General features: G+C 31.0%; 1 protein-coding gene across 1 annotated transcript in view; it reads right to left on the bottom strand.

Moving 5' to 3' along the window:
- LOC134714683 (U5 small nuclear ribonucleoprotein 200 kDa helicase-like) overlaps positions 1 to 24,052 on the bottom strand; it is a 41,679-nt gene that overhangs the window by 9,588 nt on the left and 8,039 nt on the right. The window contains exons 5-39 of the mRNA XM_063576156.1: positions 23,750 to 23,808; positions 23,185 to 23,283; positions 22,715 to 22,870; positions 21,937 to 22,036; positions 21,402 to 21,619; positions 20,568 to 20,688; positions 19,851 to 19,906; positions 19,343 to 19,480; positions 17,989 to 18,144; positions 15,991 to 16,161; positions 14,664 to 14,722; positions 13,871 to 14,129; positions 13,296 to 13,445; positions 12,736 to 12,797; positions 12,293 to 12,473; positions 11,760 to 11,864; positions 11,132 to 11,234; positions 9,992 to 10,323; positions 9,279 to 9,359; positions 8,906 to 9,096; positions 8,273 to 8,570; positions 7,440 to 7,510; positions 7,085 to 7,185; positions 6,553 to 6,726; positions 5,921 to 6,081; positions 5,360 to 5,458; positions 4,951 to 5,079; positions 4,439 to 4,630; positions 3,975 to 4,229; positions 3,367 to 3,569; positions 2,884 to 2,957; positions 2,029 to 2,105; positions 1,491 to 1,715; positions 636 to 723; positions 124 to 245 (exon numbers count right to left, since the gene is read on the bottom strand). Coding sequence (XP_063432226.1) covers positions 124 to 245; positions 636 to 723; positions 1,491 to 1,715; positions 2,029 to 2,105; positions 2,884 to 2,957; positions 3,367 to 3,569; positions 3,975 to 4,229; positions 4,439 to 4,630; positions 4,951 to 5,079; positions 5,360 to 5,458; positions 5,921 to 6,081; positions 6,553 to 6,726; positions 7,085 to 7,185; positions 7,440 to 7,510; positions 8,273 to 8,570; positions 8,906 to 9,096; positions 9,279 to 9,359; positions 9,992 to 10,323; positions 11,132 to 11,234; positions 11,760 to 11,864; positions 12,293 to 12,473; positions 12,736 to 12,797; positions 13,296 to 13,445; positions 13,871 to 14,129; positions 14,664 to 14,722; positions 15,991 to 16,161; positions 17,989 to 18,144; positions 19,343 to 19,480; positions 19,851 to 19,906; positions 20,568 to 20,688; positions 21,402 to 21,619; positions 21,937 to 22,036; positions 22,715 to 22,870; positions 23,185 to 23,283; positions 23,750 to 23,808 — 5,066 coding nt within the window. The remainder of the gene's footprint in view (positions 1 to 123; positions 246 to 635; positions 724 to 1,490; positions 1,716 to 2,028; positions 2,106 to 2,883; positions 2,958 to 3,366; positions 3,570 to 3,974; positions 4,230 to 4,438; positions 4,631 to 4,950; positions 5,080 to 5,359; positions 5,459 to 5,920; positions 6,082 to 6,552; positions 6,727 to 7,084; positions 7,186 to 7,439; positions 7,511 to 8,272; positions 8,571 to 8,905; positions 9,097 to 9,278; positions 9,360 to 9,991; positions 10,324 to 11,131; positions 11,235 to 11,759; positions 11,865 to 12,292; positions 12,474 to 12,735; positions 12,798 to 13,295; positions 13,446 to 13,870; positions 14,130 to 14,663; positions 14,723 to 15,990; positions 16,162 to 17,988; positions 18,145 to 19,342; positions 19,481 to 19,850; positions 19,907 to 20,567; positions 20,689 to 21,401; positions 21,620 to 21,936; positions 22,037 to 22,714; positions 22,871 to 23,184; positions 23,284 to 23,749; positions 23,809 to 24,052) is intronic.

Below are 24,052 nucleotides of genomic sequence, written 5' to 3'. Positions count from 1 at the left end.
TGATTGTCCAAAGACTGAAATATACAAGAAATCTTCTCAAAACCTTAAAAGTATTCCAACACTTCTCATGCAAAGATTTCGCCTTTATCTCAACATGACTGTACATTGTGTTGCTAGTTTTACCTGTCTCAGTATATTGTCTTCATGATGTCTGATAGGAATGTCTTCATACTCAGCAGCATTAGATATAATCTCCAGTAATCCTTTGATCTTTGTCTTGCCATTCAACGACATACTGAAGGTCTCTACAATAGTATTCAAAATAATTATTATTCTTATTCAAAAATATTACATCTAATTTTTATTTGACTGATACTGTAAATTCAGAAATTATTGTGTGCATTTATTATTGCGATTTTGTCATTTTACACTTGAATGCGATTTTAATTTTTACGATTTTGAGAAAAGTCATACTTAATTCAGTTAAAATATTACAAAATGCGAGTTTTAATTATTGCGTTTACAACTCAGTCGCATTATTCGCAATAATAAAAACCTCGCAATCATTTCTGAATTTACAGTAGTTGAATGAAGATACAGTAGAATCAATTATGTATTCTGTGTTTTAAAAATCCAAAGCATTTATTTCAGCTTATGGCCATTGTGTATAACTAGAAAACAGCTTATCCTCTTACCTATAGTAGTATAGTTGATGTAGTAGTAGGCTGCAATCATACCAAGATTGAGTGGTGTCACATCCATTTCATCTTCAATACTGATACACTGAAATTGAGAAATAAGAAATGCTGATATACACTTTTATCTTAAATTACAACTGGATTCATTTTTTTATTGCTGTAAACATGGTCATGTGTTATTAATTAAAATTCAAGTAGACATTCATCAGGAATTGTCAATTTATTCCCTGCTTGTGATTTTAGAGTTTTGTCCCTTTAAATGGTTTACATGATAGAGCCCCTCTTTTGATCGTACCAAGTCATTATCTTTTGGTGGTGGGGTAAGTAACTTATCATTCAGTATGTGGTAAAAATACCCTATGAACTGTTGGGTTTCTAAAAAAAAAACTTAAAAATCCAAATGTACATTTCATTTTCAGAAACATCCTTAAATAAGATTACCTCTTGTATTCTGATCTCTGACTGTTCCAAGTTACTGAAAGAAATATCTATCTGTTCAAACTCATTATTATGTTCATGTTTGTGACACCATTACCTTTGACTGTTCCAAGTCACTGATTGTATTTTCCACTAGTTCTGACATGTGATAAAAAAAATGACTGTTTGAGACTTCCTTACCTTTGACTGTTCCAAGTCACTGATTGTATTTTCCACTAGTTCTGACATGTGATCAGACAAATGACTGTGTAAACTTACCTTTGACTGTTCCAAGTCACTGATTGTATTTTCCACTAGTTCTGACATGTGATCAGACAAATGACTGTGTAAACTTACCTTTGACTGTTCCAAGTCACTGATTGTATTTTCCACTAGTTCTGACATGTGATCAGACAAATGACTGTGTAAACTTACCTTTGACTGTTCCAAGTCACTGATTGTATTTTCCACTAGTTCTGACATGTGATCAGACAAATGACTGTGTGAGACTCCTTGTAGATTGTAATAATTAGGATTCTGTGTCATCCTCCTGTACAGGAATGTCCATGTAAGATAATCTACTGCATCCTGTTTATTTTCTACTGTCTTGGTCACTATTTCAGCACTGAAGTGGTCGTGTAAACAATGATCAAGATGGCTCTACAAACATATAATGACTTTAATTATATTGGGGTCAGTACGACTAAGGTGAAAGTATTGTAAATTAGGGCACATTGATTTCATTGAATTTCATCTTTGCGTAAAACTATATATTTTTTTTTATCTAAATTCTTTAAAGAATACAAATTTTAATTGAATAATAAAAGGAGAAAGAAACCCTTAATAAAATGTGTGTTAAATAAACCCTATAATTTGTATAGAATAATGAAAGTGTTTTTTAATGGGTGATGGAAAAACATGGCATCAATCATAAGGTTGATTAAAAAGCTATGACATAAAAGTCTATATTTACCTCTACTGGAAGTGGTTCATACAAAAACTTCTTGAAGAATTCTTTCTTTGTATTTTGACAAAGAATAACTGCTCTGCCTAAAAAATTTAAAATAAAAATCAACATAACAACTTTATAATGATAACCTAAATATTTCAAATCAATTGAAAAGTTGAAATAGTTATAATCAGTATGTTTTTTAAAATAAAACAAGAATGTGTCCAAAGTACATGAATGCCCCACTCGCACTATCATTTTCCATGTTCAATGGACCATGAAATTGGATAAAAAATATAATTAGGCATTAAAATTAGAAAGATAATATCATAAAGAACATGTGTACTAAGTTTCAAGTTGATTGGACTTCAACTTCATCAAAAACTACCTTGACCAAAAACTTTAACCTGAAACATGCACTTTCATTTTCTATGTTCAGTGGACCGTGAAATTGGGGTCAAAAGTTGAATTTGGTTTAAAAATTAGAAAAATCATATCATAAGGAACATGTGTACTAAGTTTCAAGTTGATTGGACTTCAACTTCATCAAAAACTACCTTAACCATGAACTTTAACCTGAAGCGGGACAGAGGGACGAACAGACAGACAGACAGACGGACGAAGGGACAGACGGACGAACAGACGCACGGACCAGAAAACATAGTGCCCCTCTACTATCGTAGGTGGGGCATAAAAAGTGTGGAAAACTGATTTGCCGGACTGATGAAGAACAGATGGACAGACGGACAGAGTGCAAACCTAAAGTCACCTTTGACTTAGTTGGTAGGGAACATTTTTTTTGGGTTATTTTTAAAGTATATAGTTTATTGCTTTCTCTAGTTGTATACTGTATATTTTGGTCAAAGATGATGACCATACCTTCTTGGTCTGTCATTGGTCTGTTAGCTCTGCCAATCATCTGTAATACATCTGTCACTGGATAATCTTCATATCTGTAATAACATTAAATAAAGCTGTTTTACAAATATAGGGTCATGAAACAAATGCATGAAATAATGTTATATTCTGAAGTGATTTCCAAGTACAATTGTTGGACAAGGTTGGATGAACAGTTATGAATGTCACTAAAAAGTATTGGCTGCTTGGTCTTGGTAAAATATTTCACATTGCATGACCACACCAGAAAACAGGGAACTGTTAACGAATGAGGCATCTAAAAATTTTTATACTCTGATAAGGATATCCACTGTGCAAGGGTTCATCTGGCAAATGGGAGAAGTCCAGATAACTTTGTACTAGAGGCAGTCTTCCTATACTCAAGGTCTTTTAGGAATTACTTCAACAATATTTCTACATAAAAATAAAAGAAGTTAAAGAATCATAATAAATCAATATATTTACGAGTGAGTTTTTCCATCATAATACTGTGTATCCATGACTACTACCAGATGTGCTGCCACATTCATTCCCCATGATAGATTCCGTGATGAAACAACCACCTGAATGGCTCCACTACTAAACAGATGTTCCACAGCCTTCCTCTCTATGTCTGCTAATCCTTCATGAAGGTAGCCTACACCATTACTTAAGGTCTCCTTCAATGTCTGAAAATATAAAGAATCGATCCTTGATCTTAAAATTTACTTTTATTTACAATGAAACAACTGTCATTAGACCATAAAATTTAAACAAACTCTACAGTATGGGTTTGCTCATTGTTGAAGGACATAAGGTGACCTATAATTGTTAATTTCTGTGTCATTTAGTCTCTTGTGGAGAGTTGTCTCATCGGCAATCGTGCCACATTTTTTTATATCTATCCTAATATAAGAAATAATTGTTCTCAACAATTAGATAAATATTGCGTGACCACAGTCAGTTTTGATCAATCTTTTTGATATTAACACATCTTTTTAATCTTATGTTTCGAGGTGATGCTTTGTTGACCATGATAAAATCTAGTTTTTGTTAGGAGCATACATTTACATATTGTAATTCCATTTCCATACCTTGTCATTGATTTTCTCTAAGAAAGGTTGTATATCTTCCTCCTTGACATGTAAGAATCTACTGCGAACAGATTCACTGTCTGGGTTCATCTCAGCAGCACTAAATGTCAATATATCTACAGCCGTGAGACGGGTCTGTTTTCTCGAGGGGACAAACAAAATGACTGGTTTCCTGGGAGAATGTCGTACTATAGCCTGGTATGCTGGCTTGGCCATAGCAATGATTCTTGACTGATTATGGCTGATGTTAAAACCCTAAAAGTAAAAATAATAATGATATGTATCAATAATATTATTCCAAATACAAATTAAGAAGATGTGCCATTGTAAATGCCTATTTCTTATTTATAACAATCAAGAGATATGTCTTGTCTGTTTGACATCACAAACTTCAACAGAAGTTGATTCCCACTGTTACTGAAAATATGTCAAAATCTAATGTCACTAAATTAACGTCTAGATACCTGTATGTGTAGTTCTAGTGGGACTGGTCTAACATTAGGATGGAAGTTGAAGAACCCTGTTGTACTACATCCTAACCACTGTGAGATATCTCTAGCATTGGACAGTGAAGAACTCAGGGATACAATTCTGATGTTTCTCTCTAGTTGTGAAGAGATATACCTCATTCTAGAACATATTACTTCCAGTATTGGCTGAAAAAGATAATATGGTAGGTGAAACTTCATAAAATTCATGAATTTCAATCCCTTAATTATGATATCATATCTTTTGGCTTCTCCATGTAGAACTTTATATATGTATTTATAACAATATCATTAATAATTGCATCCTTTTGGTAACATGTCTTTTAATAATAGCTAAATGTCTTATGATAATGCAAATGCAGGCTGCTATAAGTGAAGGACCTAAATGGGTTACACTATATGGCAATCGACTAAATGATAGAGGCATGCTTAAATCACAATCAAATATATTAAACTTATTACAGAGATTCAAATAATCCCCAACTTACCCCGACATCTCCTCCAATCAGATGTAACTCATCAACAACAAACAGATTGATGTTGTGTACATTTTTTCTCTGTTTCCATCTCCTTGACAACACATCCCATTTCTCTGGGGTACTGATAATTATGTTACCCTGAAGTATAAGATATTTATAAGTATAATGTTATAAACATTGAATGCTTTATCAAAATTCACTTTGTTGTTCAGTATAACAACTGTTCTTATATAATGAATTGAACATAAAAGATGTTTATATCAAGTCATCAATTTTTGCTGGATGAGAATTCAACATTTTATGAATATTGAAGATCTTACAATTGGCTTTAAGCTCCAGTACTTAAATAAAATTAAAATTGTTTGTAGTTATTGCTTACAATAACTGTCACACTTTATAGATATATTGCTGGACATACCTTGGCTAATAGTTTGAGATCTGTCGCTGTTTCTCCAGTCAACAAAACCACTTTCTTACCCAACTGTTGCCCAAACTTAACCTGCCATTCAATGTACATCTACAACAAAAATATAAAGGGATCAACATCCAAGTATTGATCTAATTTAAATAAGTACCAATGTACATGGAAAATAAATCGTATTTTAACACATATTTAGCTGCCAGGTCTAGTTTTCAATATATGATAACAATTCTACATCTAAACCTATATCACATGCTGTGTATTGCTTATCTTGTTATGAATACTTGTAGAATAAGCATACTTGAGTATATAATGAAGTGAAAAGTACATGGTAGAATTTGTATGGCATGCTGTACCAACCCTCATGACATCTAATAGTTTGTTTCAGGTGACTTGACCTCAGGTCTACGTTCCTTCCAAATGGGCTATTATATAGTTATGACACATGGTATTATTTAAACAGCTCACTATAAAATTATAAAAGAAATAATCAACTCAAATGATTGTTTTTTGAAAAAAAAATATATCACTGTATATCAGGTGACAATAAAAGCTTACCTGTTGTGCAAGGGCTTCCAGTGGGGTAACAAATACACATCTTCCATCTGGACTCTGTGAAAACAATCTGAGTAAAGCAAATTCTGCACAGATTGTTTTCCCACTCCCTGTTGGTGCCCCAACAAACACATTGTCATCACTGTTGTAAATGGCATTAAAAACTGAAAGAAAAGGCAACAAAACATTCTTATATTTATCATATTAATTAATATTGCACTAGAATCACGTCTTCCAAATCAAAACTGCTGAACCTTAGGCACACAACAAAAAATCCAAATAAAAAATATTCCTAATTTTCAAAAGGCTGTATACTTAATCAAAAGATTAACATTGCTTCGTAAAATTTGAGTAGTGAATATTCTTACTGTTTAAAATCTTAGTCTGCTCTCTCTAGGTCATTGCCTGTATCATGTCTAAGTACATTCATAATAATGTACAAAACAACACTATTTCTTTCATATACATAAAACATATTTTGTGAGTCTACTTAAAAGGATTTCAAAAGCAAACTCTACAATGAAGTATGGAATGATATTGTTATGTTCCTGTTGTAATAAATAGCAGGTAACACCTGTTTAATCTTTTAATTAGTTAATTTAGGTCTATTTTAAAATGCATAATCTTTATCTTACCTTGTGTCTGGATGGGATTAAAGAAAGGGAATTTATCACTGTAGAGAGTTTCAAACTGTGGATTCCTGAGAGCAGAGACAGGAAGTGGCTGTAGATCTAACAACTCTGTAGGTGGTGGATACTTCTCAGGAAGGATTAAATGTCTGAAGGATACTGGTAACTGGGTCTCAGCAGCTGAAATCATTTATATTTATAAAACTTTAGAGCTTGGCATATTGTATGTATACTTCTGTATCCCTGATGTATTATTGCACATTTTATTGATTTTTAAATGGAAAACATAACCTGGCTTGTTACAATGAATAAACACAAATCAGTTAACAGAATACTTTTGTTGCACTGGAAATTAAAATCACAATTTTCTTAAGGTGTTCTGTTCTCAGGTTCTTAACTTTATTGCACAAGTCAAGCACATACAATACTTTGTGAAATTTAAGGATAGGTTGCTCTCACTGACATTTACCAATTAAGTCTTAAACTTTACAACATTCTTCTTGATGCAATTTTCTTTAAAAAAAAAACCCACTCTTACCTAGCCACCTGTCTGACACAACTCTGATGAAATATTGGGGTGGTAAAGGTTCAAAAACTGGGACAAAGAATTTTACCACATGTTCATCGCCTGCAAATTTGCTGAAAAAGAATAAAACAATAGTTATATATAATTTTTTCTTTGGCAAGGTGTATATTTCAACAGAACACATTTTTTTGGGGCAAATATTTGAGCTTTGGTAAGATAGTCTTTTCGCAAAAAGAAAATATAGACAAATCTTATGTTTTCAAACATATGATTCTGTAAATCGAAACTATAAATTTTATCAGAACCGTCATCTATAAATTGACTTGACAGCGAAAAAAAAAACATATGTGCACAAATGTAAACTTACTTCTTCAATAGAAAGTATTCATGATGTAATATCACTTCACTGTCAACATCTTCTACTAAAATCCAAAATGCCTACAACATAAACAGGTTGATTGTTAGTTATTACCAGTGGAAATAAGATAATATAATAAGGGTGGTAAAAGGGTTATTTTTGTGTCTTGTCATTTTTATTAAACACGCAGCCGTTAAAAAGGTTTGTTATTCACTGTGTTCTGTGAAATTGGTAAAAAGATCAATGTGAAGGACATTTTTAATTGTTCGTTCATCGTGAAATGGCAATGTTATTTCCCGTTCTTCCGTGCAGATAACCCTCAAGGAGGCTTTTACGTCCCTCTATAATGATGGAGGGGAAAGGAATCAATCCGAGTAAAGTTTTTATGATATACACTGTATATGTGTTTTATTCTACATAGTACATACACAAGGAACTATATTGTAATACACACGTTTCACAGTTTGTTGTAAAATTGCTTCAGAATGATTTTTTTAAGAGTTTGAATAACTATAAATAGCTGAAAAGGCTGGTAGGCAAATGGGTTTAGATGATATAAACATCATGCTAGCTACTCGTTGATTTCTACACATTTATTAAATTTCATAAAAATTGTGTTGATATATGATACTAAAAAAGAAATAATTCATTTGTAAATCATTGAAAACTTAATATTTGTGATCAATGAAATCCATTATTTTAAAAAGCAATGAATCAACAAAATTAGCATATTCTTGGGATACAAATTACTAGGAAGTGGAAAATATGATCCACAAACATTGATGCAAATGAACATAGCTGACTTAACAGTAATTTTAAATTATTAAATAATGGTACTGTACCTCTGACTGTCCATGTATTTTCTCTTCCCACTGGAAGTCAGGTGCTATTGTTAGTTCTACTTTTAAGGTAGACCTTGTAATTGGTTGTACATGAACTGATAGATCAAGCTTAGGGAACTGATGCACATATTTATGTATTATCTTTCCACTCTTTGCCACTCTGACAAGTTCTCCAATCTCATGAGGATTTAAATCATACAGTCTCTCAAAAGGAAAGTTTTTCTTCTCTATTTTCTTGATAATTTCTATTGGCATCTTCCTGTCTACAAACTGTCGTAGAGGACACATAGACTGCCACCTGTAGAAAATATTTGAAAAACAACATTTCACTTTGTTGACTCAATAAAAAGAAGACTTTTGTAAAATGTAAAATATATTGTAAATAGCCGTAAGATTTAACAATCCAACCACATAAAATGTACAGAGTCTTTCATTCTGTGATTTCTGTTTTTGCTGTCTACCGTATGTGGTTTTGATTTATATACTTTTTATGAGTACCTAAGCTAGTTACCCAATAGTAGTCAGCAAATTTTCTATTCCTTTTCCAAATCATATGGTATCTCTTTTTTCCTTGTTAATTTGAGGAAAATTTTAAATACATGTTTTGAACATAGTTATGTAATGATGACTTACATTCTTTTGTTGACCATTTTACATAAAGCTAGTGCTTTGTCTGTCAGCTGTGCCCATCCTCTATGTAGTACAATCTCAAAGATAGCTCTAATTAATCTGCCAGCTGATTGGGTAATAAATACCATATCAGACATTAGGGCAAACCCTTCTAACTTAAGCTGTGAAATGTAGGCTTGGAGTAACACATTCACCTAAAATAAAAATATGAAACATTATTCCATTCAAATTTGAATGTTATAGGAGGCAGCATTTTTTTCATTTGTATTAAATTATCATAAATATTAGCATTAAACAAAAACATTAAAACCATTTCTATTTAAACACCTTTTTTTTTTATTGAATCTCAAAACATATAAAACAATAGTTGACTTACTTTAGCACTAGATTCTTCAATACTTTCTTTGATGGGTATTGGTACTCTTTCTAACAATTTTAGAAGTTCTAGTTTTTCTTCCTAAAAACAAACAAAATCAAATTATCTACAACATCACATTAACAAATAAACACCTGTGTATCTATTGAAGAAATAACACAGAATATATACGGCAATTTTAAAACCATAAAAAATATACGCAGTCACTAATATCAAAATACAAATAAAGGTATGATTTTCTATAAATAATAAGTAAAACAAAATGTGATCTTTCTGGTTATCAAACCAAGCCTTATTATTAAAGCTTGACTGTATTTCTTTTTTTATATATCATCAAAATCCATATTTGGTCTATTTACCATTCTACAAAAATTACATCTGTTTTTGTGTGATAAAAACTTATGACATAAAATATGTGAACTAAGGGAGATAATTGAATGTTGGAACATTAGGTTTGGACTTATTATGTGCATTATAATTGATACACAAGGTTTAAAACATTACAAAAACAATAGAAATACACTTGGAAAGATCAACTGAAAATTGATATGTGTGATTGCTTCTTTGATTTTCCATTTCTACATTAAACTTGCACTTCCATACAATTGAATAACTGCTTAACTATCAGAAGGAAACAAATTGTCAGCTGAAACCCTTTTTAATTTTTAGATATTAACAATTTCCAAGTTAGAAAATTTTATCCATTTCCTTACCTCCCTGACAGCAATGTACTTGAACTCTGAAGACAAAGAGAAAACTCTGAACAGTTCTATCTCACTAAGTGTAGGTTTTAACAGTTGGTTGTATGTAGATACTGTCTCATTTGTAAGATAGTAGTGACTAGCTATACGTCCTAACTCTGTACTTAAAAACTGTCCTGTCTTCTTGTCATACTTGATCAAGTTATTTTTATCCAGTGCTATAGCGGCTGTATGTATAATATCTTTACGTCTCTGTTGTAACAGTGGATCTTCCTTCAGTTGATCATGGCTGACACCATACAGAGATGGAGATCTTAACATTCTGATGTATAAATAGGTGTATCCTGCAATATATAGGAACTGGCTTTAACAATGATATAAGTGCTATATTAAACACAGTAGTGTAAAACATTTTTTAAATATTATCAGCAGTTAAAGATATTTAAAACAATCAACATGATACCGATACCAGAAGTTAAAGCACTTCCAGTGTGTGTTGGGTAAATGTAAGCATTCTTTGATATAGTTGTTCTAGTATTTATCCCATTACATTTTTGTATAAAACTTTTATTCCAACAATATTGACCTATAAAAAGTGTTTTAAGAATTTTTTATAGCATTTTTTTTCTCCGAACTAATGTTATTCCATTAGAAAATAGTGCTAACATTACCCCACAGGATTCTCATGTCTCTGTCCTAAGTCAATTGCTTTCACCCATTTGATTTTTTGGTGTCAATGGTATATATTTGCAAGTAAACAGAATTTATTCACAACTTGCCTTGACTCAGATAACTTAGAGCTTGATTTATTGTATGGACACCAATCTATCATTTAAGATGTTGGTTTGTAGATGATGTTGCTAGGGTTTTAAAAAGTGGCTTGGTTGCTGCATGGACACAAACCTCAAATTTTCTATTAAAAATATGCTTAAATATATTCATAAAATAAATGAACCATTAGTTTATAAATTTTCTTATCATCTATCTAATATTATCAATATTTCTGTCCAATATTATCAATATTTAAATAAATTAACAATCAGGATTACTCTGAATTTATTCTTAATTGTTTCTCAGTCTCTATTAAACTCATCAGACAGTCCAACACAGAGAGGACACAGTGAATAAGGAATATCATGTATTTCTACTAACCTAACCAGTCCACAGCATCTTTGACACTCTGAACAGTACCAAGCACTACCTCAGCATTCAACATGTCTGGTAACTTACTGACAAACTGACTTTCTATAGGCAACTACAATATATAACAAAGCAAGATTTTATCAAAATAAGTCACAGGAATAAAATAATCAAAAACAAGTATAATTCATATTGACATGAAAATAAATGTCAGTAATAATTGAAATGTATGAAGTCTGAATGGTTTCTTTTTATATATAGTGGTTGCAGAATTCCATGCTTTACCCCTAGTAATCCATAAAGTCAAATCCTATTACATTCCTTAAGATTAATGTAAGCAATTCTATTATCATGGATAATTGTAATCTTGCTGTAAAGTTTTTAACTCAAGTTCATCACTGAAAACTTTTCCACATATGTCTTGTGGGAAGTTCAGCAATAAAAGCAATGTTCGTTCAAAATATTCTTCAAGTACTTTATGAATATTTTTTGTGTACATGCATATCCCAAAAATATCATTTCTTATCTAACTAATTGACAGAAATAACTTCCTACTTTATGAGGCCTATGAAAATTCAAACTTCTAAAATTTAAGATATTGTGAAGTTATTCTGTTTGTTAGTAATACAATGAGTCCTACCTGTTGGTTCATCAGAGACAGGTAATACTGTAGTTCACTGTGATTAGTGATCATGATACCCTCACCCTTAGTGTCATACTGTGGACGTCCTGCTCTACCTATCATCTGTTAAAACAACAAAAGTAAAGGATTATATCTAAGACATTCCTGACTTAACCTTAGAATATTGTGTAAAACAAAGAGAAGAATCTATGATTCAAGTTTTATAAATGTAATTTACGATATCAGGGAAACATTATGTTTAAAACCATAAAATATATTGAAATATTATTATGCAAATTCATATTGTATTTATAAACCATCATCACAGATACACAAATCTCCTATTTAAACATAATTCTCAAAATCCACCAAAAAAACAAAATGATGGAGTTCCCCAAATGTTGATTAAGATTCCCATCTTAGATTTCATCTAAAATATTCATATTTGCAGCCTTCAAAATCATTATTGAATTAAAATTATTTTTTTATAAAGCATGCTACCATTCAGATCCCCTTAAAAGGCTGTTTTTAATTTACTCCACTACACATACCTGCATAACATCTAGAGCACTGAGTTCCACCCATCTGCCTTTCTCAGGGCTGTATATCTGTGTTCCTTTAATGATTACAGTATGTGCAGGCAAATTGACACCCCAAGCCAGAGTAGATGTAGATACTAACACTTGAATATGTCTGTCTGCAAACAAATCTTCCACCAAGATACGGTCAACTCTAAATAATACATTAATCAAATATAATGATTTAGACATGGAGAACTTTTAAAATAGCTCAAAACTTATTCACTCATATTTATGATCTTAGGTAAAAATCTTGAATTTTAGTTAAGTAAAAACCTTATTCCATTGTCAAGTACTTTTCCATATATTTATGTTGATGCCAGTAAGTTTTCTAAAGCTGTTGATCTATTTTATAATTTCTACTAGAATAACCTCATTCAGAAGCAAAAGAAAATAATAGCATATTTGTAACTTACTTGGCCATTCCAGCATGATGTATTGCAAAGCCATATGGTAAAAGATCTTTAAGCTCCATATTCTGAAATCATAAACAAATGTAACCCATTAAGTATTTCTCTTCTTATATCACAACATCTTCAAACAATTATACAGGTAAAGTGCCATATTTGGCATAGTAATTTCATTGTAATTCTGTGTGAAAATAGTATGAAAATTGTTATTCATAAAATTTACATATTTTTCTAATAAAACAGCATTTGGTTTTAAACTTTTTTTGTCCATTGGTATTTAAATGTTGACATAAGTTATTTTGTTGTCTCTGAACTCATTCATTACTTGGTTAGATTCAGAATTAGAATGTTAACACACCATTAGGGCACTTGTCCATCATTGAAAACTGTATGACCTCCATAAACCAATTTTGCTCAACTTGTATTGTTGAATTTCTGTCTCCTTGATATTACTTGCTTCTCATTTTATTATTCAAATTTGCAATTCAAGGCTACAAGAATAATTTCTTTAAGCCAAGAATCAAGTGAACATTTTGTCATTTAGCTTGACTGTCCCTGTAACCTACCTTGACTTGTTCTGCTTCAGTTCTCAATACAGCAGTAGAAGCGGAATATTCTTTGAGGAACAATCCTAATGTATCTTTCTCTAAACACATGTCTCTGATAGCTCTTGCTGTTTTACCAGTCTCTTTTCTTGAGTGAACAAAAATCAGCAACTAAAACAGAAGAGTTCATTTTAATTTTATCACACAGATAAACAAAATTTGAAAGAATAATAATATATAGCTGAACTAGCCAAAAAAACTTTTTCTGTGTTGAAAAAAAAATCTCAAAGATCTTTTAAAACTGTGTATATGTAAACAAAGTAAAAAATTCAGGAAGTTCTTTGCAAGATTAAAATTACAAAGGAAGATATGACCTGCAGAAGGAAAATATCAAAACAAAAGGTTGGCTTCAATATCTACAGTTATTAGCTAATGCCTCATTTCCAGATCATTTCCTAGAACTTTGTGTAAATAAAACATTTCCTATTTTTTAAGTCTTTTAAATGTTTTCTGTAATTCTATCAAAGGGTAGAGCCTCAAACATGGAGTTGGAGTAATTTGTGACGAGAAAAACACAGTAGAACACATTATAATACCTGATTTTTCCCAGCATGCTCCATTACTTTTTCATAGACGATATCATTCATGATCTGAAACCTTTTGACCGCCTTCTTCTCTGTGATACCAATAAACTGTTGTTCCAGCGGTACAGGACGGTAACAGTTGTCAAAGAAGTACAGACCCTCAGCAGGATCTACACGGAGGAAAGTAGCTACATCTTCATAATTAGGTAGTGTAGCGCTAAGGCCTACTAATCTCACATCTTCCTGGGTCGTTTCTACATTACGAATTGTTCTGAAACAAAACCAATGGTATTCTTTAACACGGAAATTTAAAATTTGATATTAAACACAGTTTGAATTGTTTTAAAAAAAAATACAGGTAGTTCATGAAACTAAATATAACACCATGGATTTACATTGCCTTCCATAAAACTAGTATTTAAAAAGGTTGTTAGGAGTTTGAAATACACATTCATTATTTTTTGATTGTACAGTATTATTCTAAATCTTTCACTACTAATATAAATCTGAATTCATTGATATCTTCTTTTGATGGGATTATTTCATTTTAACATGTTTACCAGGTGAAAATATAAATTTGGATACAAAACAAAATTTTACAGGGCCATTAAAGATAAGGTTATCTTTCATTCTCCATTTAGAATAAGTTACAAAAAATAGAGAAAAACAAAATATATTTTTTTCTTAATTGTATTTCAATGATGATAAGAGTTAAACTGTTATAAATGATATTTTAATCCCTCATCCTTCAATAATCCATAAAACATCTGTTCTATTATCTTGTTTTAATATTGAATGTTTTTACCTGGCAACAAGAGCTTCTAGAACTGGTCCTCTGTCGTCATGCAACAGATGGATCTCATCCTGAAAACAATAAATAAGAGATTGGTGATTGATGGTGAACTAACTATGCTTGATGTCATAATAGGTGTAACACCACTAATTCGGGCCCGGCCAGAAAGCACATACCAGAAAGTAGTACATATTGAACACAAAATAGTTCCTACGCATGGACATAACTTTCAAAATGTTTAGAATATTTTATTAATTTTGGTATCAAATGAAAGCTGCATGACTGGTGATCATTGTAGAACAATTTTTGACTGATAAATTTGAATAATAAAAAAATGGCATGAAATTTTAAAAAGGAGGGTACATTTTGCCTTTTTGTCAGATCGCAAGTACCTGTTTTGGTACATCCGAGGTTCTGGGAACCAGTTCTTTCTTATATGCAATGTAAGGTATGTTGATTTTTTCAGTACAGGACACCAGAAGGTGTTGCTTTGACATGCAATGATTGCCACTTTATTTGAACTTAAAATAAAAGAGGTGTGCCTGATTGAAACGGAGGAATTTAACATAGAAAGCAATGGGACCATGAATTAGTGGTGTACTTCCAATAGACATAACCTATAGAAATACATAGCTAGAAGTCAACTGTATTTGTAATGTACATTTTGTAGGGCTAAAATATTTTTATGATGTGCATTTCAAGCATATCTATTGCTTTACATATTTTTCTTGTTAATCATTTATGTTTCCCACTAAACATCCTTTCTTATTACATTTTTTTAATACAAAAATCAATTCAACTTTTAAAAAGCTTTTTGGTGAACAAGTGTTCATAAACATCAGTTTAACAAGTTGTATATAAACTGTTTATACAAAGAGGAATTGCTTATAATGTAAACAAACTTATTTTCACAGATACTTTATTTCATGTTAAACCCTTTCTATCCTTTTTCACTACTATTCTATTTTGCAATTTTCAAATATACCGGAAGAAGCTGAATCTAAATTTTTCATATTTGTGACAATTTACATTTGTGGCATTTTTCTACTTGAACAAGATGCAAAATTAATCACTTGCTAAAATAAGTTGGTTAACAGCTATTCCATGGGTTGATACAAATCTTAAAACTGTGTATAAACTGTGTATAAACTGTTGAGAATATGTGAACTAAGGAAGAAAACTTTGCATGTTATAATTTTTAATCGATCTATAGAATGTCCAAGTATACAAGTGACACGTCACAAAGTCTTTATGTAACATTTATGTAAGCAGAATATAAGAAAAAAGTGAAGTTCCTGCATTGTGTTGGTGCCGTATTTACAACATAAACTGTACTTACAAATATCATCAACCTGACAAGCTGTGTGTAAGACCTTTCTCCACCTTTTCTTGTTATAATGTCCCACTTCTCAGGTGTACATACAATAATCTGGGTTTCATTTATTTGTTCCTTGGTAAGCTGGTGGTCTCCAGTTAACTCTGCCACTTTAATTTTATAATGTTCCAATCTCTGTCAAAGTATAAACCAAACAGTTAATATTTCTAAATTTCCTTGTGATTAGCTTCCATAAGAATTTCAGCATAATTAAAAAAATATCAGTATACAAGATTGTTATATAAAATAAAAGTAAACACATCCTGCTAAAATTACTGCTAAGTTTTATGTTTTCATTTTAGTATTTGTTCCTGCCCATCTTTTCTCCTGCAGATTAATCAAAATATCATTATTGTTCAAAAAAGTAACTTGTATGCTTTTAAACTCATTTGCCCTTTGCAATACAAATGTTTTACTCTGAACTATATGAAGTATGTTAGATACCCGGTACAGTAGACTCCACCTAATCGGATATCGGTTAAACGAATATATCGGCTATTGTAATATTATTACAGAACACCAAACCATTCCCTATACATTTCAGTCAAAATACATCGGATAATCGAATATCGGTTATAAGAATATATCGGCTAATTGGATAGGAATTTTCATGAAAAATGTGTGAAAACCATGTTCAATCGAATATTTTGAAATAATTCCATATTTTTCTTGACAGGAAATGAAGCCGGTAGTTGCGCCATTACTAAGTTTAAGAAAACTTCAGTACAGAAATGTTTCATTTCATTAATAAAAACGATCTTTTGTAGTCAAATAAAACATTATTTTTCTCGTTGTCTTGTCTATTTTATGAATCTGGTAATATATTTTGCCTAAGATGTGTTTGTTATGTGTTTATCCAAATGTGATCGTTATCATTTACTTCACAAATAAGGACACGACAGAAATGATAAACAGTGTTTATTAAATATGAATGAAATGTACCTCTTTCTCAACAATTTATTAAAATATATATAGAACCCCGTGTAAAAATAAGGAATCGTGTGTCAATAGCATATCCCAGGTGAAATAGAATTATGTAACTTGTACACACGTACGCCATTTTCCTAATTTACATAATATTCAGCTTTTTATTTTGAACCACGAGGCACGACAGATAAGATAGAAAAGCAAATTAATTTAATCATCTTGATGTCCAATTTCATAATCATAAAAATAATTGTATTACTTGAAATTGGAAATGTGTTTTATAAATAAAAAACTGTAGAAAATTAGATCCGAGTATTCGTAGCTATTAATAGATTTACCTGTGGCCTACTTCCGAGAATTCATAGCTATTTTTAGCTTTTACCTGTTTAAACACACAAATGAAACAAATCACGCAAAAACAACAAGTCTCATTATTTAAGAGGTTCATATTTTATTCAGATAATCAACACATAATTAAAAAATTAATAGACTGACAAATAAACAAAATACATTTATATAATCATCTGATCGATCTATTACTCAATCAACCGAATTATCCGAACTTGTACCTGAAAAAAACATCGAGATTAGTTACAAATTTCCATTAATAAAGCAGCTATAATAGCTATTGGTATCTTAGGGTGGTGTCTGTCAATTTTGACAAAAACCTTGGAGGAATATACGTTCATCGGCTAATTGAATATATCGGACAATCGGATATTTTTAGCTGACATTTTGGGTATCTGATTGGCCGGAGTCTACTGTATATGAATTGGATAATATGGAATTTTATTCAACTGTCATAAAGTGAGAAGTTTAGCTAGCTATAAAACCAATTTTAATCCACCATTTTCTATATAAAAAAAATGCCTGAAGTATATGCAATTGTTTTCCATTCTTTTGATGTGTTGTGCTTTTGATTTTGCCATTTGATTAGGGACTTTCCGTTTTGAAATTTCCTCTGAGTTGTGTATTTTTGTCATTTGACTCTTTGTATATCTACATGTACATTAAAACTTTAACCCATTCATATACCTTTCCAAAACTGCCAACCATTTCCTGTACTAAAGATCTCATTGGAGCAACATATATAATTTTGAACTCATCAGTATTGATTGTTCCATCTGGGTTTACATGTTTACCAATCTCTCTAAGCATACACAACAAAGCTACATTGGTTTTACCAGCTCCCTGTTAAAATACATATATGTAAAATGCATTAATGTGTAAAAAAATATCGACAAGAATACTGGTAAAATAAAATAAGTGGTCTTAATGCATCAAATATCATCCTTTCCTAATTTGAAAGTTTAAGTGAAATAGTTTAACTTTTTTTTCAATATCAATGCAGCAGGTTTTATTTATTATCTATTTTTTATGGATTTATAGGCTGGAACTTTATAAAGGCTTTGTTATATTTGCTACTGTTTTTCTAGCAGCCTTCGATAAAAGAGTTACTGTGGATTCATTTCTTTTTGTGCGTATCAATTTTTCATGGATAAAGAAAAAAAGATGTTTCATGGTATACTTAAATTCGTGGATCGCTGATTACAAAACAAACAAAAAATTCAGTGACGTAATTCATGGAATTCTTTTTGATTTAGGAGATTATATAACCTCCTTGGTTTGATCAATAACAAAACAAACAAAAAAGAAGGAATTCATTGAAAAAGTGTTGAATTGTCAAAATCCTCGCTTGGTCATTCTAGGTTAAAGTGTTCATTGAAAGTTTCTATTACAATAATGGACAAAGACAACTAATTATTTGTTTGTTTTACAATTTATAAATGCTTGTCGGAATTTTATAAGGCAATCAAAACTTTATGATTGAAAGCTCATTTCCCCAATCACCATAATAATAAACAGTCATATAAGTAAAAGGTGTGAAAATAAATGTTCCTGTCATAAACAAACATTACCTACGGGCAATATCCCTGTACTTAATCCTATTGATTTTCCATCACTAGTAAACCAAACTATGACACAGTAATTAACAATGAATTTTAAAAAGTAAATTATCACTGAGATATTCAATACATTTATTATTGATTTAATCAAAATACTTGTATCTTCTTTCATTATTAACAAAACACGTATTATGTTACAATGTTTATCGCTATTCAACACTATACTAGAACTGCATAACATAACCGAAAATAACATACAACTCCATACACATTTATCGGGATTATTCTTCGTTGAATTCTTAAATTCGTGGTTCGCTGTGACCCACCAAACCCACGAAAATTGGTATACCACAAATAAAAAGGAATCCACAGTAAGAGATCCATTAGGATAAACTGGATATAAAATGAGGAAATAAAACACAAAATTTAAAATGTTGAAACAGTTGAGGTCAATATTTCTAATGACCAGTAAATCTACTTACAGTAGGAGCACACAATAGGATATTCTGGCTGGACTCAATGGCAGCTTTGAATAGTCTACTCTGTATTCTGTTTAAACAATTAAATCCATCAAATGCTGCCTGGGCATACTTTGGTAATTGGTCAATAGGGACTAAAGACTGAATATAAAGAAAAATCAATAAGTAAATACATTTAAACAATAAAATATCTGGATCCTATTCTAACTTTGTGAAGGTAACACAAAGCTCTTGTCTGACAGAACAAGACAGCACATACATATTAAAATCATCACTGCATAGATGCCTATGATAATTGATTTAAGAAATATAATAGACTATTAATTTAGAATTTTTGTATCATTTAAATAAAGGCAATACAGGACTTTTTGTCAGTGGACAGATTTTATGTAATTTGCAGTTCCAACTGCAGAAATGAGTTTAGTTAAATAAATAACATAGATTTGAAATTCATAGCTAAACTGCCCAAAAACACATTTATATACCCAAATGTCCTATTATAATGTATTACCTCATCGGCTTCAAATGTCTTTGGTTTAAGAGCTGGAACATGTACTTCCTCATATCCTATAAAAAAAATAATGAAATTGTTCCAATACATTCTTTGATAAAATCTGTATTAGCAATGTGAATGTTGAATGTGATATAATACAATCATTCAAATCAATTACAGTCAATACACATATGCTTGTGAACTATCAAAATTAAGGTAAATACCCTACACATCATTAACTACAGATATAACCACAAATAAAATGTCATAAGCAAAAAAAAAAGATAAAATTGAGAATGGAAATGGGGAATATGTCAAAGAAACAACAACCTGACAATAGAAAAATATAACAGAAGGTCACCAACAGGTCTTCAATGTAGGGATAATTCCCGCACCCAGAGGCGTTCTTCAGCTGGCCCCTAAACAAATGTATACTATTTCAGTGTTAATGAACGCCATACTTATTTCCAAATTGTACACAAGAAACTAAAATAAAATAATACAAGACTAACAAAGGCCAGAGGCTCCTGACTTGGGACAGGCGCAAAAATGCGGTGAAAAAAATAACTGAATGTCAGTTTTATTAAAGACAAGGTCAAATAATTCTTGATATACTTCCTCCTTTTTAGTGTTTGTAAGTGCATGAAGTTTAGATTATCTTTTTTAGCTAACATACTCTGAGAAAAAAAATGTTGAAAAACTGTAATAAATGGTGATGCTATTTAGTAATTGTACCTTTTCTCTGTTTTCTGTATGAACCATCAGGAAGCTGACATCTTTTATTGGCCATAAAATGACTCCCCTGAGCAAATGTCAAATCATCTAGATCTAAGGTTTGCACATATCCCAAATTTTGCTTAAAAATAAAATTATAATATGCTCAACTTTCAAAATATAAATACTTGTATAATCCTTAATATACTTTATGGCGACGTCATCCATTAATGTTGTTGTGTTTCATTGATTATTTTTCAACAAAACGCCGCAGAAAAAGTCCAGCGTCTGATAAATTCGTTATACGGTTAACTACTGACCCCCTACGGATCCATAGAGGGTGAATAAAATTCATAGGGGACTCAGCCTCTGGCCTCACCCCCTATGGATTTTACTAACCCTCTATGGATCCATATGGGGTCAGTAGCGAAATATATAACTTATGATATTTTGCCGTATAAAGCGTTTGGTTAAAAACAATTTAGTCAGCAACATTTACCATCTTTGAAAAGATAACTTTACAATAATTTGAAGATATAATGAATTTATTATTTGAGGCTTCTAATAATACTACCACAGATTAAAATAACCTTCAACAAATCATGCAATAGAATCTTTACATTCATTAGGACATACAGCAAAGCTTATGTTCAGATTCCAAAGAAATTTCAAGGAAATGAAGATTGATAGCAAAGAATCCAGCACTGGCTTTATAATTGTAGTCTCTTTTACACTTAAATGTTGTTTTTCTACCTTTATTTCTTCGTTAAAACTTCCTTTCTCAAATTTATTCTTAAAAGTGTTACAACTATCAAATTTTGAATGTTCAAATTATTGCCCATTATATTATGAAACCTTTTGTTCATCTGTATCCATAGCTTGTATATCAGCAGCTACACGTGATTGTCTAGCTTGTTGACGTCTAGCTCTCTCCTCAGATACAATGTCTTCTTTGTCTGTAGCACCTAATGCATGTAGGAATTTAGCCAGCTCTGGATCATTTGACATTTTCTCCTCTATTTTCTTCTTCTCAGCCTCAGTCTGTGCAGAAGCCAGTAATGTACAGTAAAGAACTGAAAAATATCAATAAAATTCTTAATTAGAGAAAACTGTACCATAAACTGCTTAAATGAAAGATATTAGAATGTGTAAATAATACAACATTTTAAAACAGGTCCTCTAGATCATGTTTGTGATAATTTTTTAGCTCACATACAACTGACTTACAATGGGAAGACAAAATAGACATATTTATCCATTTTCCCATCTTTTTCAAATTTTTTTTGTAGCACTGATATTTTTCCCCGACACCTTACTTTATCCATTTATAAAATGACTCTTAACTCAATTAAATGTATGTGGGTTAGACAACAAAAGAAAGTGAACTTACTCATGTTCCTGTACTGTCTGATTGTTTTGATAAAGTCGAACTGAGTAAATCCCAGTAATAATACCAACTGATTCTCTACTTCTCTGTCATCACTGGAGGTCTGAAATTATCACGTAAATTATAGTCGAGATAGTATCAGTATTAGAAGAAAAGATGTCATGCCCTTTATAGCTTGCTGTTTTCGGTGTGAGCCATGGCTCCATGTCGAAGACCATACTTTGGTCTAAAATAGTTAACTTTTATAAATTGTGACTTGGTTGATGAGTTGTCTCATTGGCACTCATACCACATCTTCCTATAGCTATAAACATAATGGCAATATCCCTTCTTTTTCCAAGTGTAAAGAATACTTTAATAAACATATAAATCCATCAATATTTCTTTGTTCTTATATAAAAAATTATAAATGGTTTTGACAATGTAGTGTCTTACACAGGTATATTTAAATACAGATCACATTCATGTGTAAAGAGGTAAAATTAGTAGACAATTTCAAAAGATTTCACTTTTTTTTTTAAATTCTATACATTTTAAAGAAATGTCAAGGCCAAAAGGCATTTATGAATTTGAAATAAATATCATTCCTGGAGTTAAGTATTCTCAATTTTACCTAAAATAGATAAACTAGGATTGTGTCTGGTTTCCATTATAAAGACTTGCTAATGCAAGTACCAGATTTCTTAAATTATTTCTTAAATCTTACAATGATATGTGTGCTTAATATCCTTCATATTTGTGATTGAAGTAGCAGCAATTTTCAAATGTTATATATCCTTACTTTCAATATATCTAAGATTTCTCCAGCTTTAGTTTGAGCCATCGTAGGATCGTCAGTATAACTTTTACTGAGTTTTCTCTGTAACCAGAAAGCATCAATATCCCGAGGATGGAGTCCTGATTCAGATTTACCTGCTTCTTCACGTCTTTTTTGTAACTGAAATTCAAAATTGGGTTAACTTAGTTGATAAGAGTTTTCCATTTTCCAAAGAAGTATTTGACTACAATTTGTAATTTATAACATTTTTATAAGTTTTTAACATGAATAATATTATTGAACCTTTTAAAATACATTTATCATTTCAAGAAAATACTAAAAATATAACCTCAACTAACATTAAGAAAAATTATATTGAACTGATAATGAAACAACTTTGTCATAGCTATTAAAAGTTTTCATTTTCATTCTATGAAATTTCATTTTGACTCATTCACTGACCATTGAAATGACACTTAAAAGATTTTACTTACGTTAGCTGTTAAAGTTGCATCCACTTCAGCTTCTACCCCTTCCTCATCATCATCCTCAGCATCTTCTTCTTTTATCTCTCCCACAACATCAAAATCATCCTACAGAAACAGAAATACACACATATAGATAATTTTTCATCATCAGTCCAAAAAACAATACAAGTTCAGCAAAAACAGCCTTGCCAACTAAACCAAAAGAAAACTCAGATTATAGGGCCTGGGCAAAAATAAAATTTTCCTGTTCCACATATGCTTAGAGGACAAATAAGGAAGAGATATGAATTATAATATGATATATATTAGGTTAAGTTAGTGTTATAATGTTGCATCTGCCTTAATTCTTATTTTATCTGTTAATTTTGGACAGGAGAAAAACAGCAATACCAATTCTTTATGTTTTGAAAAACAAAAATTCTTTTAAAAGGTTTGCATGAGAAAGATGTCTTGTTCAATATCTATCAGCCTTCCACAGTCCTTTCATAGCCTATCACATTTAGTTACACCTAACTAGAACCTATATTTTACTGAATCTTATCTCTGCACTTATCATCTATCTAATCCTTACCTCATCTTCAGATTCTTCAAATTGTACATTAACACCATAGGTCTCATCAATGTTGTCATCTATAAAAATAACATGTATAGACTTCTAATTAGAATTAATAAATCTATCTTTATTCTAAAAATTTGAGAAACAAAATGTAAAGTTACTGGTAATGAAAAATTGTTCTAGCACTTCAAGAATAGAAATAACTTGTGCAAATATGCACAGAACACAAAAGGAAAAATCTTGTCAAACAAACTATAACTACTCTTAAAATTTCCATTAAAATGTATGCATATCAAAACATAAGTTAATTTAGAAGAG

This window comes from Mytilus trossulus, chromosome 4 (assembly GCF_036588685.1).
Source record: "Mytilus trossulus isolate FHL-02 chromosome 4, PNRI_Mtr1.1.1.hap1, whole genome shotgun sequence".
NCBI classification, from domain to species: domain Eukaryota; kingdom Metazoa; phylum Mollusca; class Bivalvia; order Mytilida; family Mytilidae; genus Mytilus; species Mytilus trossulus.
Note: the sequence above shows the minus strand (reverse complement) of the source record. Positions and strands in the feature narration are given on the sequence as shown.